Source organism: Sorex fumeus, unplaced genomic scaffold, assembly GCF_029834395.1.
Source record: "Sorex fumeus unplaced genomic scaffold, SorFum_2.1 ptg000072l, whole genome shotgun sequence".
NCBI lineage: Eukaryota > Metazoa > Chordata > Mammalia > Eulipotyphla > Soricidae > Sorex > Sorex fumeus.
This window is the reverse complement of record NW_026606129.1, coordinates 63,098,827-63,115,816: the sequence shown is the minus strand read 5'-3', so window position 1 is coordinate 63,115,816 and position 16,990 is coordinate 63,098,827. Positions and strand designations below refer to the sequence as shown.

Genomic DNA, 16,990 nt, shown 5'->3' with positions numbered 1-16,990 from the left:
TTGTATGCAGTGCCTGGATCAAACCAGGATCCAATGTGCACCAGGCATGCACCTTAATTCCTGTTCTACGGCTCTGGTCCTTTGGTAGTAATGACAAACGTTTATTTCCTCTACAAATTCACCAAGTTGTTGGGCTGGGGCAATAGCAGAGTGGGTAAGGAGCTTGCCTTGCACACAGCCAACTCAGGGTTGATTACTGACATACCACAGTCCCATAAGCCCTGCTCGGAGTCATCCCTGCATGCACATCCATGCATAACCCCTGAGCACTGCCAGGTGTAGCCCCAAACACAACCCCCCGCCAAAAAAAATCACCAAGTTACACATGTATGTGTACTTTTCTGTACCTTATACTATAAGATTTATATTTTAAAGTTTTTTATTTTTTTAAAAATTGAAGTAGGGAGGTAATACAGAGGGCAAGGTGCTTGGTTTTGGAGGTGACTGATTTGGGTTCTATCCCTGATATCACACAGGGTCCTCTGAGCACCACTAGGAATGATCCCAGAGCAGAGTCAGGAGTAAGCCCTGAGCATAGGTGTGGCCCCCAAACCAACAAATAAGCGACTAAGCCCCCAACCCCTCAATAAAATGAACAACAAAAATAGTAAAAAAAAAAATGGGGGCCAGAGAAATAGCACAGGAATAAGGTACTTGCCCTCCACGCAGCGAACCCATGCCTAGTTCAATACCTGACATCACTTAGGGCTACCCAAGCAATGCCAGGAGTGTCTCTAAAGCACAGAATGAAGAGTAAGCCCCGAGCACTTCTGGTTGTAGTCTCCAAATCAACAACAAAATATTGCCCCTACATCTCTCTGCTTCTAGAAAGACCACAAAATGCTGTTGTACTACTCATATATTTACACAGTCAGCAAAGGGCACTTTAATTGTAGCAATTCTTTTTCAATGAAGAACTGATTCTCTCCCCGAGGACAGGTCCAGGGCTCTCCTCCAATTCAGTGAAAGACCTTTCAACAAAAGGTCTTGTCCACTTTGACAATTTAATGCAATGGGAACTATTATATTCTCTAACTTCCTTGGGTACTAAGAACCGTGTGTTCTTTCTGCACAGCTAATATATGAATGTTCAGCCCATTTTTCAAGGAAAGGACATTTTCTGTTTTATTTTTTGGCCACACCTAGCAGTGCTCAGGGGTTACTCTTGGCTCTGCACTCAGGCATCACTCCTGGTGGTGCTAGGGGATCATAGAGGATGCAGGAGATTGAACACAGTCTGCTGCATGCAAGGCACCTTACCAGATGTACTCCAGCCTCTTAAGCAAAGAACTTATGAAAGAACTGTCATAACCTCAGCAATTCTGAGCTACCAGATCTTTTGCTCAATTTTGACAGAAATGCCTTTCCCCCCACTTTTGCTACATCTACCTCTCACTGAATAGACAATCCATAAGGGCTCAACTTCCTTAAGGTAAATTCTCTGGGAGAAAAAGTCCAGTTTGATTGTTCTCTTTATTGCTATCTTGGCTTAAGATCACATGCCCATTGGAAGCTATCTATGCTGGCCCAAACTAAGACAGTTCACAAGTTTATGAGCTTCTTATCCGTCCCATCACTTCAAGCTGACAGATGACAAAAAGCCTTTGACATGTGTTGGCCCCAAATTACTTAAATCTCATGTTTCTAGATGGAATCTATTCAGACAAGTTTCTCTTTACTATCGACAAACAAAATCAGAGACAGAAAAGAAATGATCACATTCTTAAACCCTCTATCCTGTTCTTTTTGCTCCTTTTAAGAGACATGAGCCTAGAAAATGGGCACAGTCTTATCATCGGAGTGTGTATACATGCAGTTATTTGTGGATGATAATCCCATTTTCTCTGTTCCTATCCAGGTCATATGCCAATAAACCCCTTTTATTTGGGATGGAGAGAGTATTCCTTAAACTAAACCTCTCCATATAATTCACCACACCAAAAATACCACCATCTTTTAATCAGTGTTGATAAATCACAAAAATTCTTATGTTATTACCCAAATTTATAATCTCAAAGAACTGCATTGGCTTGGCAAAGCTTCATCTCTTAAAACCCACTGAAAATTTCTTGTTTCTCCTTCCCTTCCAAATGCGAGGACGTGGACCAGCCTATTTCTCTAAGTGCTGCTCTGTGCTCTAAGCCACAATTATGACAAATCATGAAGTATGAAGGTTGGTTCAGGAGGGTAGAATTAGATATTACAGTTTTTTGGAGGAGAAACTCATTTCACATGAGAAAGCAGACACAGATGGCAAAAATCAAGACCCTTGAAAATTATGGACTCATCTTTACTAAACTTGGGGATTAAGCTGTTCTACGAGAGTTTATAAAAGCCCCCTTGGGGCTAGAATGATAGTACAGCAGGTAGAGTGCTTGCCTTACATGCAGTGAACCTGGGTTCAAACCCCGGCATCACATATGGCCCAGTAGTGATCACTGAGTGCAAAGCCAGGAGCAAGCCCTGAGCATCGCCAGGTGTGGCCCAATCCCACTACATCACACACACACACACACACACACACACACACACACACACAGTTTTAAAATGCCCCTGCTACTTTGAGCTTGGTGAAGTTCTCACTGGTTGGACTATCCACAAGAATCCAACATACTGAGGCACTGGTAGCAACTCAAATTGAAGTCTGAGCTCAGAAACAAACGCATCTCAAACAGGGACATAGTCAAATAAACATTGAAAAGTATTTTTAGACATAAGCTGGTACTGTTACAAGGTAGGAGAACAGTGAATGACTAATGTATCACTAATCAAAAGGCAATTTTGAATACAACCGTGTCAATGAAGATTCCCCCAACTGCTTTTATTTAGAATCTGGACACGTTTCTCTTGGCAGAGAAACACAGGCTCTTAATACCAAGTTCCGGTGCTTGGCTAGTTTTGAACGCCTTTATAATTCACAGCAATTTATGATAAAACATCTTCCTGTGGGAAAAGGTACTTAATCCAAATCTACCTTTAGAGGCTTCTGTCCCCAGGGGGTTGTCTAAGAAGTCTGTCATGTCGTGGTTCCAGGCGTCGCGGACAGCTGACTTGGACACCACTCTGCCATTCAGGCCCTGTTGTGGCCGGAAGTTGTTTCTCAGATACTCCACCGACTTGACGTGGTCTTGCTGCTCTGTGGTCAAGATGGAATAAAAAGCCTCGAGCTGGACAGAAAACCAGAGGGTGGGGGGAGACAGAAAGAACATTCGTCAGAAAAGTGATGTGGCCCCAAGTGGGGAGGGAGCGGCAAGAGCACCAAATGGTCAGAAGTGTCTGCTGCCAAGTCTGACACACCCAGTACTGCCAAAGAGTTCTACTCAGCATGGCTTTTCCTGCCAACTACCAGAATAATGTTTGGGGGAATGCTCAGGACTCTCAGACTGTGGCTCACACAAGACATCCAATCTTTCTACAGTGACCCCATGGCAAGGCTGTAAGTATTACTTCCGATTTGGGCCCTCCCGTTGATCGTCGATTTGCTCGAGCGGGCCCAGTAACGTCTCCATTGGAGACTTTGTTGTTACTGTGTCTGGCATATCGAATACTCTCGGTAGCTTGCCGGGCTCTCCGAGAGGGGCGGAGGAATCGAACTCGGGTCGGCCATGTTGGCCGCTTGTAAGGCGAACGCCCTACCCGCTGTGCTATGGCTCCAGCCCAATTCACACCCAAACTCAGGTTGTGTGTTCAAGAGTGACCCCTGGCGGTGCTCAGAGGAACACATGCCGCCTCTGGGATGGAACACGGGGCTGCTTCTGCACAATCTCTATGCCCCACCCCGCAAATACTATTTCTTAGGAACAATCAGGTATGAAGAAACTGAAACATTCTGGAGCCAAACTGTCTGCGTGGAAACACTAGCTCTAACACCCAACCACTTTATGACCCTGAAAATGTTGATGATCACCTGTGTGCCTCAATTCTTCCTCAGAAGACAGATAATTATAGCAGCAGTTCCCTCACCAGGCGTGTGTCAGCGGCATTAAATGAGATAATACATGGACAGTGCTGGAAAACCGTTCCTGGCACAGTAAAGCTCAGTACTAGTCATTTAATTCTTATCCAGCATCTTCTTACCTACTGGGGAGGGATCCAATCCTGCAAAGGTGCTAAGTCACAAAGTTGCTAAATGCATCGTTGGCCACTGAAGCCACTCAAGTTTGACATTTTTAGTAGAGGCATAATCATAGTCAAATTCTTCTCTTATTTTCTCATCTCTAAAACAGATTGGGGGTCAAGGAGACAGCTTAAAGGGATGAAGTGCATGGTTTGCACACACGGGGCCCAGCCAGACCACTCCCATGCCAGCATCATCTCTGGGGCCCTTGAGCACCATCCTGGCAGCAGGCCATACGCACCGCTGGGGGGTGGTCTCTAAACAACAAATATGAAACAAACATAGTTCTGGTGACTATAAGGTTATTCGGGCTGGAGCAATAGCACAGCAGGTAGGGCATTTGCCTTGCATGTGGCCCGACCCGGGTTCGATTCCCAGCATCCCATATGGTCCCCTGAGCACTGCCAGGAGTGATTCCTGAGTGCAGAGCCAGGAGTAACCCCTGAGCATTGCTGGGTGTGACCCAAAAAGCAAAAAAAAAAAAAAGGTTATTCAAGATTCAAATTTATCTAAATTACTGAGGACCTGGTAAGCTCTCAGTAAGAGTAGCTGCTGTTAAGATTACTGAGATCATTAAGCAACATTTTTTTACAAGACTGCTGACATCGCTTTTATGGGGGGGAAAAACCCAAAATCAGTTTAGAACTTCAGGTTCACATTCTGCTCATTGGGTTTTGTTTTTTTAGATTCCTATTTCAGAGAGGAATGGAGCACGGCAGACAGAGATTGGTTGTCAATAGACCACAAAGTTATTCCAGTCATCCAAGAAGTGGAGTAGAATCTAAAACACCCTGTCACCAAGAACACTAAAACTCCTTGGGCTACGTGAAGAAAAAGTGATGACCACCAGGTCCCGCAACACCTGCAGGAGAGAGAAAGGGGCTCACTGTGCCACACTGACAAAAGCCCTAGGCTTCATGGGCTTTCAGAAGGTGGCTAACATCCATGAGGAAACTGAAAAGAGATTCCTACCCTTGCTTCCAGCAGGTCATTTGGAAGACTACAAGAAACTCTAATGTTCCTCAACAGCCTCACAAAAAAATGGGTTTCCTGCCTGGGCTTCTTTTCTTCTCTTGGCATTAGAAAGCAAAGAAGGGCTGGGAGACAGGCTAGGGAGGGTGCCTGGCAGGAGCCCACCTGCGCTGAATCCCTGGGTCCCATACTGTTCTGAGTGTTGACAGGAGCAGCCCTGGAGGTCCCCAATGCCTCGTGGGGTATGACCCAGAAGGCTCCAGTATCGCCTAGGTAATTCATGGCATCACAAGTTGGGAGCAGCGTCAGTGTAGAGCTCTTGATTGAACCACCAGCCAGGTAGGCTGAGATGCATTGGGTGGGGGTGAGATGGGGTCTCTGAAGCCTCCCGAGCACGCTTGAAAGTAACCCTTTCCCCCCCGCCCACCACTAAGAAGCAAGAAATTAGTATAGTTATTTTAGCTGCAATAATGTACATAATTTGATGTATGTTATTGCATCTATCATTCTATCTCTCTAATTCTCTTGCAAGTATATCACGATTTGAAACTCTTCTATTTTTGTCAAGGTAATATCATCAGGACGGTCTCTAAACTAGTCAGCTAGTGAAAGCAGGGCCAGAATGGAGCTCTGAGGTGATGTGCATTCATCACATAAATGGGATCTCTGAGACCACATGGAGAACAGAAAAACAAAAGCAAAAAACCCAAAGTAGCTCATTATCTTCATGCTCTCCCAATTCTCTACCATTCATCTAACTTCTAATAACTCACACAGATGCTGTTTCCAATTTGTCATTCTTCCCAATCTTTCTGAGTTTCAGTCTTCATTTTTTGTGAAGGGAGAAAAGCAATAAAAGTGGAAAAACAAAGGAAAGTAGACTGTTCTAAGTGTGACCCAGTCGGATGAAGACAACTGGAGGTGTTGGAAAGAAAAAATCCCTCAACCTAGTGATATGTCCTCCTTGACAGGCTTCATCGTCAAAACTGAATCTAGCAAAATATGTGAGAAGGTTTCAGATTTTCTTAGATAAAAAAGCTTTGAATTATATAAAGGAATGAACCAAGACCAACCCTCTGGAGACAGTCTACGAAAAGATGAACAAAGTGATTAAAAGGGATTGAGGAAAACATCCTGTGTGGAAAGGTTAAAGGAAGTGGAATTGTTTTGTCTGAAGAAAAGGCAAGTAAGGAATAAGTTGATTCAATGCCCTGTATATGGAAGATGCTGACTGCCTCTTCTCCATGTCCTAAGAAGGCCAAATAAGAGGAAATTGGTTTAAATTAAAGTCGGAGAGACGTGAGTTGAATAGAGGGAAGCATTTCTTAATTTTCAGGGTGATTTATTTATTTTTTTAAAAACTGGACTAGGCTACCAGCATCCATTGCCAAGTTAGACTGAAAGTTTTCTGGAGGAGACAGCCATCAATTTAAAAATGGTCTCACTCTGAGATGCCAGAGGAGGCTGGTCTTGAGACCATCTCAGCAACACAATTCTCTGGGGAACTTCGTCTCTTCACTGTGGTTCTTCTCTGGCATACTGGCTTCTTTCACAGTTAGCATTTAGTTCTCCAAAAGTTTATTTCTAAGGTCTCAGGAAAGAATTAGTCATGTAACTGTAAAAAGGAAGCAGGTTCTGAATTTAACACAAAAATGCTTTTGCTTAAATTGCTCTTACAGCTTAATGACATACTATGGTTTAAAAGCTCAGCTGCTTCCCTGTCACTTATTCAACTTGCCCCGGGATTTTGAAGGAAGGATGTGATGGTTCTGAGCGTGAACTGATGACCAGAACGATATTATATTGTCAATGGGATCACAGTTTCCCTTGACAGTCGCACAAAAGAGGAAAAGCTTAGCAGACTCATCAAATGTCCTCTGATGGGTAGGCAGTGTTCACGAAACCCTGTTCTCCCTCTCAACTGAGTGAAAATTGCCAGTAGCTTCTTTCGCTGGTAACTAGCATGGCTGATCTTTGAGTAAAAATCCTCCATGATCTACATTTTCCACTTGGAAGAAAAGATGCGAGTGTATGGGCTAGAAGCCTCCTGACACACCATCAGAAAGCTCCTTCAGCTTCTCCCCTGGTTTTTGCCTTTGCCTGGTAATCACACTTGCTAAGAGTGACCTCAACCATCAAATGATCCTTCTCTTTGCTGGATTTCAAGAAACATCATCTACAGAGACTACAAAGAAAGAGTCTTCCAGAGCTGCACAAAACGGCTGCCCCACATGCAATGGGCCCTAGGACATATAGACAAAGCCACGGTTTTCTGGGCCTTTGTCTGCTGCACATGCTTTGTGCTAGCTGTCTGGGTCTTCAGATCTGCTGCACAGCAGTCCTCGTAGAAAGTACATGAGATCAAGTCACACTCTGCTCAAAACTTTTCAGCAGTTTCCTGATGCTTATAATGGATTTGTGTTGGATTCTCCAAACTTAAAAAGTCCATATTCTCACTGCCTGGCTTCAATAATACCCTATCTTTAAGCCTTCTGTCCTGTAAATGTGTGATCTTGATCTGAGCATCTCCTTCTGTGTCAGTATTCTTACTTGGAGAGACAACATCATTACCTAATTCACATGACAGCTCCTAGCATGAAATGGACTACTATATAGAAAATACTTAGAATAATCCTTAGTAAACTGTATGTGCTTATTTAGTGCTATCATTACTAATGCAATCACCACTGAACCCAAACTTACTGTTAAGATACTCTCTTTGGGCACCAAAGACATAGTACAATGGTTAAGGCACTTGTGTCCCATTGACCAGTCCTGGTTAGATCCTCAGCACTGTATATAGTCCTCTGAGCACTTCTCATATTGATCCCTGAGCAGAACCAGGAGTAAAACCTCAGCACTATGGAGCATGGCCCCCACGCTAAACAAAGACATTCCCTCTGAAGGACAGAAGTTACTACAGAAGTTACAATGCACAGCTGGCAACCCCAGTTCAACATGCAGTACCATATTGTCAACCAAGAATTGTTGTGTGCAGCCTCAAGGATTTTGAGGGCACCATATCTTCCAAACCTCTCACACCAAACCAGCAGCAAGGTTGGTCAAGAATCCCTGGGAAGTACTTGGGGGCCAACTGAGTGCTTGGAAGTCCCTTCCCCCCAATAATATATTCCTCTGCTTCTCTCTCTTCTCCTTACTTATAAATGTGTATTTACCAATCCCAATATGTGGCAGGTACTTTGTTATGCAAGTTCCGAACATTAATTTGGTTTCCAATTTAATTTTACCTTTAAATAACATTCAATGTTATGCTTATCACTACAATAATATCATTATGAACTAATGTTTATTGAATGCTTCTATACGGCGCAGAATTTTAAGAGGGTTATGTGCTTTTAAAAAGGAGCAGAATATGCAGCTCCCAAACACACAATTTGGGATATTGATTATTGTGAATTAAAGTTACTTGAGAAACAGCAGGCATAAGATAGGACACTCTAAGCTGCCTTTATCCCCATTAAAGCAGGAAATAAATCTCCAAGTATGAAGGATATTCAACTTATATATAGAAGAACAGAAGGCCTTTTCACCTAAAATAGGAGATTTAGGGTCCAGAAAAATACATAAACAAACTTTGTTATTTCTTCACTAATTTACTACATTACACCCAAACCCCTCTATCTTGTCAATTCTTTACAAATTTTTCAATAATTGTCGTTACTTAAACTTCACAGAAATCCCCTGAGCCTGGCAGCATCAACATATTCTTTTTTTCACTTGTAAAAGAAACTGGGCTTAGATATAGTTAAGTCACTTGGCCAAAATATTACAGGAACCCAAGCGATGAAGCAAAGATCAGAAAAAAATCTGTGCAGCTGTTTTTTCATGTTTTGGCCACTTCTTGCAACAGACATAATTAGATGCTCAGCATTATTCACTTAAAAAGTAACACTGGTAATGATGATATGGGGGCCCCCAGTATTCTTTTTACTGATTCCGGAAGGCCATACCATTGCAGGACCTCTTCCATCAGCATGAATTATTACTTTTTTACTCTGGGAAGAAGCAATTATTGCACACACAGCACAGAAAGAACTTGAGTGGGGTATAAGTGGTCAGAAAAGAGAAAATGCCCCACCTTTTCACAAGTCCATGCTTTACAGCACCCTATTCTTTTCTAGAAACCAAGAATAAATACATCCGGATATATATTTTTTACTTTATTGTAACTAATGAAGTCTTTTATCATTTAGCAAAAAATAAATGAAAAGTTTTATTTCTACAATTATAAATTGACTTTTTAACTATTGAAGTGAACATTTAAAATACTTCTTTCTTTTATTTCTGCTTGGGGAGTTGTAATTGCATTTTAACAGTGCTGTTTCAAGAACAATTTTAACCTTGAATTGCAAATGTGAGCGCGCGAAGTGTATATAAATCATTTCAACTTAGTTTTTATTATAAAAATATTACAGAGAATAATTAGTTTTTAATCTGTTGGTTCAAATCAAAGGAAAGTTGAAATCCATTCAGGCCACTCATGGGCAGCAAACGCGCTTGTCCGCAAGACCTACAGAAGGGCCCATTGTGGCTGAAAAGGGAAATGAGAAAAAAATCAAAAGTAATATAATTATAAACCATTAAAAGGCTGGTGTGCACAGTATTTTAGAGGATGGGTATATAATGGCAATTAGACAAAGCCAGAGTCCATCAAAAGTATAATAAGAAACTCCAGGGTAAGCATTAGGCACTGAAATGTCACATGGAAGGTCACAAAGAGACTTCAACTTCCCCATCTACGTGATAGGTGGCAGGCAGGCTCTGTTTTGCTGCCTCATTATTAAACAAGCCAATACTGACGGAATATTAAATTGCCCAAAGCTGGGAGCAGCCAAAATTTTACTTACTGGACCATGGCTGCAAAGATAAAATCTGAGAATACTCAACTAACCGGGGTGGGGGGGGGGGAGGGGCTGAGCATCTCCGGCAGCTCCCCAGTTCTGCACAAAGGCCATTACAGAAAGGACTGTCTACAGAAAAGGACGAATCTATGGTGATTAACAATGAGAGCCATCACTAGTAATTAATAGTGGCAGCTTCACCCCACCACTTAGAAGACACATTCTGTAGTATCAGAAGAGAAACTTTTGGAATTAAGTGATTCATTAGTTGTTTTAGCCTTGAGATAAATATTAGAGCTGCAGTAGCCAGCAACCATATGTGACTGTTCCAGCAGAAATGTGGCCAGCCCTACAGCTTGAAACGCTAATCATTTGGAATATGCTTGGTTAAATACACTGCAAAGAATATTTACGTTTGATATTTTTCTCTTTTAATGTGGAAAACATTAAATGATGTCTTTGGCTTGTGTTTTATTTCTAGACAGTGCTACCCTAGACACTTAGGACCATTTAATACAAGTAACAAAACATGTCCTCGATATCTACTAAACGGTGCCAAACTCTTGTTAAAGTGTTCTTCACACATCCCATCATTTACTCTTGAGTGACTCCAGGAGATAAGTATTATTGCCATCACCGTTTAGAGATTAAAAACAAAAGTGTCACTAGTTAAAGAATTTGACTTTTGAATAGAACCGCCCATAAAGTTTGCCTCCAAATGGAACACAATCTTTTCATTTGTTCCAAACAGGGTCACTCTCACCCGATGGTTCTCTGAGCTTACTCCTGGCTCCATGCTTCAGGATTGCATCTGGCAGGCTCTGGGATCCAACCCCAGTGGGCAGTGTGCAAGGCAAACACCTTGCCTGCTGTTTTAGCACTCTGGCCCCAGGAACACAGTCTTAATTCAAAAGAGCTGTTCCACTTTTTATGACAGAGACAGGAAGCTTGGTTACAATAAATAAGTAAAATAAAAGCAGGGCAATAAAACTTTCCTTAACTATTCAAGTTTATTGTTAGGAGGAAAAATAAATGAAATATCTGAAAGAAACAAACTAGATCTATTCAGAATTATTTACTGCTCTTCTGGGAGATCCCCCAAGAAGCAGTTAAATAAAATTCATGCTAGGCAAAAATATAGCTAATGCCATATTTAAACTATAGGAAGCCAATGGATCTGGAAAGGCAGGTCTAGGAGAACTGCCAAAGCCCAAGCACCATCATCATTTGAGAACTGGGTAATATAGTATGAAACACTCCTTAATACCGGGCTCAAAATGATCATTTCTGCAAGTGAGATCATGTTCTCCATCTATCTCAATATGCTAGTTCTGCTCCTTTGATCTTGTGCACAAAACCAAGAGCACTACCATTCTGTCTGGGTGACAAAGTACTGGCACCATGCCTGATCCTTACAGTAGATGGTTAGTGGGGTCACATAAACCATGTTAACTGCAGGCCAACTGTATTCCAGCATGGGATTCCATGAACACCACCATATTTAGATCTACGTTGTCCTACAAGCCAAAGACAAATTTCAACTGTCTACAGGGCTGGTTTGAATGTCCAAGGAAACTCACAAAGTAAAACAGAAAAAAAAATGGTTGCTCATATTTTTTCTGGAAAGCTGCAAAAAAAAAAAAAATCCACATCATGCAAGCTCAGAATGTGAGCTAAGCACTATATTTTATGTTGAAAAAAATCCTCATTTTTTTTATTATTTGGAGACACCCACCACTGGATAAGTGAGAAGAAAGGAGAAAGAAAAGAAGGAAGGTCTGGTTATGTTTCCTTTCTGATGGAAGCAGACATGGAATTCTGTCTCCTTGGCTTTTCCGAACTGGCTCTTGGCCTGTGTGAAATGAACATTCTGTGCTAACTTCAGAAAGAATGTTGGCAGGGTCGGGGTGGGGAGGTCTGCAGTGATAATACTTGAATGGCTAATGCTTTCCTCTCTGAGGGCTGCCACAGCTTTGACCTCCAAGGAACTCGCCAGTTAAGGATCCAGTTTGGCCACATGATAATGAGCTGTTTTCCTCCCTGGGGAGGGAGACAGAGATCTCTGAAGCAGTGCCTGAGAAAAGTCAAATATAATCTGAAGATGGTTTATTATAAAGAAACTGAGAAAGCAATCGTGTCCTTCTATTTCTTCACTATTTCCTTGAAACACTAATACCCACGGAGAAGTTATATATTAAAAGGCAGAGAGAGAAATTCTCTCATTACTGCTTTTCTCTGAGTAGATGGGGGGTGGGGGTGGGGCAGAAAGTAGAAGAACAAACAGATGGGAACAAAACATTTTCTAAAAGTCCCAGTTACCAAATGTCCAAGTGCTTCTAATGGACAAATGCTTGACAAACTGCCTTTCCCCTTGGACCTGCAAAATAGCTGAAGTTTCAGTAAATCCCGGTATGTGTTGAGGGTCTCTGTTTGTCCCCCACCAGATAACTGCCATTCCTTTCTTCTTTTCTCTTTCTCCTTCACAGGGCATCCTACCCCTTCCACCTAGCAAAAAAAGTGGCAAAATGTGAATTTCTTAATCTTAATCTCATTACCATAAGTCTTTATAACTTTGAAGACAAAAAACATTTATCTCAATTGACAAAAAAGGATCCCTTTTCAAAGGCCCCTGCTGCAACCAGCCCCGAGGATATAAATATTTGGACTCTTAATTTTATTTTAGTTTAATAAAACAATGCTGACTTCACCATTAGGAAGAAAAGTTGTTTCATATTTTATTATCTCCTTAATTCTGGAAGATCCTGTGCAGAAACCAAACTGCTAGCCTGTCTTTGTTCATCAGAGTGGAATGAAAAGGAAACAAATCTCAAAGTAAAATGTCTGCCAACAGCAGAGAGGCCAGATAAATCTATTTAGCCTGGCCCCACACATCTAACTTGGTAAGAGGGGCAAAGGATGTTCTCCCGCAAAAATCTCCTACTCAACCTGGTTTATTTACCCCTCGGAGGGGAAAAATGGAATGTCTCAGGCTGCTATCCAGCATGTCTACAGATTTATTCAAGGGTGGATACATGATCCAGGGTCAACTCTGGTCATTTATTTTTGTTTATGGGTTTGGAGCTATACCTGGCAGTACTCAGGTGCTTTTCCCGGCTCTGTATGCCGGAGTGACTCCTGGTTGTACTTTGGGTACCATACACAGTGTGTTGGGAATCCAACAGGGGTGTGCCATCTGCAAAGGAAGAGCTTGAACCCCTGTACTAGCTCTTCAAGCCAGTCCTGGTTATTTATTCATTGGTCAATGTATGCTCAGATCTTTCTTCTTAAATTTCTGACATAAATCCCAGATTATTATCAGCTGGTAGCTGGTCCTTGGAGTACAAGGAAAACTTATGCTATGTACTAGTCCTTGGATAAGCCAGCGGGTACCAAGGTATTAAACACAGTCAGTGGGACATGCACCCAGAGCAATAACAGTAACAACAAAAACAATGAAAATGGAAGAAAGGAGACCAGAGTTTTGTACAAGTATGGCATCTCTGAGTTGTAGCAGAAAGATTAGCCCAGAAGACTCCTGGACAGAGTAAATCATGCATCTCACTTTCGAGTTGTAGCCACAGTTATGGTTTCATCTCAGCAGGTTCGCCCAGTATTATATCCTTAAAGTACTCCCTTTCTTGAGAAATTTTAAGAGGGCTTCTCTTGCCTACATTAAAAACAGACCTGACAAGGACACAACCCAATTCTATTTCCCTCACTATCTATTCTGTATTCTCTGCCCACGTTAGGGAAAATCTCCAGCTAACTCACCAATGCCAGCTAGCTTCAAATACCTTATCATACATGTTTTTTACATACTGATATTATCATGTAATTCTAAAATCTCCCTTGCCCTCCATAACACCCCGTTCCCAGCTGTCAAACTCTGCATGCCCCGAATCTTCCGTCTTTAGAAATTGCTGGTTAAGAGTTCAAATCTGCTTTCTTATAAATTCTGTTCATTATTCCTGGATCTATTTTCTTGAGTTGGGGAGAAGAAATGTACTCTTGTGCTACCTCACTGAGAGGCTGCATCTCTGATAGAAACAAATCCCCTCTGAAATTTCTCCTATTTTGTAATTACGATTCCTCTGAGGTGATTCCAGGGCCTCTTATCCTGCCTAATCCCCACCCCCTACCGCTCCAACATTCCTCTTCCTCTGACATTGTCATCAAACCCATCTCACCAATTCTCACCTAGAGTCAACTCCTCAGTTTAAATTCACCTTTCTGTGAAATCTGCCTGGGCAATATTCAGAGAGAACCGGTATAGTATACATGGGGTGATCAACAACATGAGGTCTGAAATCAGATGAAGCCTGAATTGGCTCTGGCTTCAACTTTCATTTCCACATATTCTTGGGATGTTATCTGAGCTCTGCATGCCATGATGTCCTTGTGGCGTATCAGATAAGTTTTCTTTTCTTTCTTTTTTCTTTTTTTGTTGCACATGGGTTACTCCTGGCTCATGCACTCAGGAATTACTCCTGGTAGTGCTCGGAGGACCATATGGGATGTTGGAAATCGAACTTGGGTTGGCCACATGCAAGGCAAATGCCTTGCTCGAGTTCCATCAGATAAGTGTTCCTTTGCCACTATTGATTAATGTTCTTAGCAATGAGTTTGGCACATGGAAAGAGTTAAATTGATATATTTATTTCTTCTTCACATATACAAGTATCTTTTTCTCCCCTGAACATTAGGTAGTTTTGATGGCTCAAAACATGACCTTTGAGGTCATACACTATGGTGTGGTAACCATTTCTGTCAACCTGAGTGACACTTGAAATTACTTCATTTTGGTCTGTATCCTCTATAAAATCTGGATAACAAATGACATCTACCTCTGGAGATAGTTTTTCCTGAGGTTATATGGATATAATGCGGTTTAGAAGAACTCCTGGCGTAAGAGATTATCTTTAGGAAAACTATTATCTTCTTGCCAAATGAACACTTCTACAGTATCGAGTTATATGCCTGCTATAACCACTCAGTCTGGCTAGTTAATTTTCTGCTGAGCAACCAAGTTTTAAATTTCATAACTCTTGGGTTTGAAGCAACATTTGCACGTTGGAAAGAATGAAGGAAATAAGGAGAAACAGAGGATAAAAGAAAAACCCTATGGGTGCATTTGTGCAACATTAGATAAAGTCAACACAAGACACATAAACCCAAAGCCACCTTGGGGGCTGCATACCTACCTGGTGATAAGAGATGGGAACAGGCTTCCGGAAGACTATCCATTCCACAATTTCGCTGCAGGGTGGGGTGGTCAAAGACCCTGTGTAGCGGTAGTAGCTGCCCAGGGAGGCAGGCAGGAGCTCCCGGAGGACAAAAGGATCCAGAAAGGTTTCTTTCTCTGTATGGGGGAAGAAGCAAAAGAAAGGCACAATAAGTCATACTGTGCTGCAGACACACAGCCAAAACCTTCTCTTGCGGGTGCCACATCACAAGCCTTCTGTTTGTTTACATCCTGAGAAACGCTAGCATTTGGCGGTGGGAGCCACAGAAAACAAAGCAGCGCTTCTCAGGGTATGCCGTGACTTGGGAATGGCCCAGGACCGCTCTGAAGTTCATGAGAAACAGGCTCGATGACAGCCAACGCTGGGGTGCACTGTCGTCCCTCCTGCAGCCCCTCCACACCCCGCCGCCCCTGCACTCTCAAGGAAGAGAAAACACACTAGCATAGACAAGTTGCAGAGACGTCTGCAAAAAAGGAACGGGACTTGACCTTGGTTCACTTGCTCCTCCCCAGTTTCGTTTCAGTGTAGAGCCCTTCTCTAGCATTTAGGAATTCACCATCAGTCTAACAAGCTTTGGGGAGTATCACAGGAGGAATGAGCAGCAAAACAAAGAGTAAAGTACGACTTCAATTTCATATTTTCATCATACATTTCATTAAAGTAAAGTAAAGTAAAGGCCCTCCCGTTGATCATCGATTTGCTCGAGCGGGCCCAGTAACGTCTCCATTGGAGACTTTGTTGTTACTGTGTCTGGCATATCGAATACTCTCGGTAGCTTGCTGGGCTCTCCGAGAGGGGTGGAGGAATCGAACTCGGGTCGGCCATGTTGGCTGCGTGCAAGGCAGACGCCCTACCCGCTGTGCTAATCTACATTTCATTAATGGCTTCATTCAAGGCCACCAAGTCAAAGTGAAAGCTAATCAGGGTACACTTCTGAACCTGCGAAAATAGCTACTGTAGCTGCTTCTGCTTACACAACTGGAGAAATCTCCCCTATGGTGAAAGAAATGACATTTAAACCCAGGGGCCCAACAATGATATCATGGTTCTAGGGGGATCATGATTCTAGGGGAAAAAACAAGGTTCAGAAGTGGGGACCATCTGCTTGAGTTCAGCACCCAAGTAGCAAAGTTGGAAGGAATATGAAACCAGGCACCTGAGGCCAACGTTTGCATAACTTGAGCTCATCTAAGGAAGGAGCTCAAGATGGTAAGATGAATATCAAGGGCAGGGAGAAAGAATGAACATTGCAGGCCACGGAAAGAGCATGTGGCAAGGTCCTGAGGCAGGAAGGAAGTGCGCAACAGAGATTAGGGTATCATGCTCTAATTTCCTTGGTGACATCAGGCCCAGCATACCTCTGGCAAAGTTCTCATCTCAACATGTGTCTCCGAAGGTCTACAACCGACTAAGACTCCTTTCTCATTACTTTTAGAGATGTCAGGCTATTTATTATAGTGTTAGTCGCTTGCCTTAGATGATTTATATCACCAAATTCAGGGGTTCCTGAGGGACTCCAGGACTTTAAGGATATACTAATGCTGACACCAATATTCTTTCAAGTCTCAGACCTCCAATTTCCTCTTCTTCCATGAAGAATAACCCAGACAGGTAGTTGGGAGAACTTAGAGTCCTAGACTTGAGATGTCTGTAACTGTGGCACAATGTTAAAAACCCAATTCAATTATACTAGAATAATTACAAAGGTAATATTTCTTTGTTCGAAACTGCCTGGACTAGAATTAATATTTATTTAGTTTTAGTAGAAGTAAAGCAAAAATGCCAGCTGCTATTCT

The 16,990-nt window shown here is 42.3% G+C and overlaps 1 protein-coding gene across 3 annotated transcripts in view; it reads right to left on the bottom strand.

The window, feature by feature from the left end:
- PTPRG (protein tyrosine phosphatase receptor type G) overlaps positions 1-16,990 on the bottom strand; it is an 822,933-nt gene that overhangs the window by 135,258 nt on the left and 670,685 nt on the right. For all 3 annotated transcript variants that reach the window (XM_056129040.1, XM_056129043.1, XM_056129042.1), the window contains exons 7-8: positions 15,153-15,310; positions 2,975-3,167 (exon numbers count right to left, since the gene is read on the bottom strand). In XM_056129040.1, the coding sequence (XP_055985015.1) occupies positions 2,975-3,167; positions 15,153-15,310 (351 nt within the window). The remainder of the gene's footprint in view (positions 1-2,974; positions 3,168-15,152; positions 15,311-16,990) is intronic.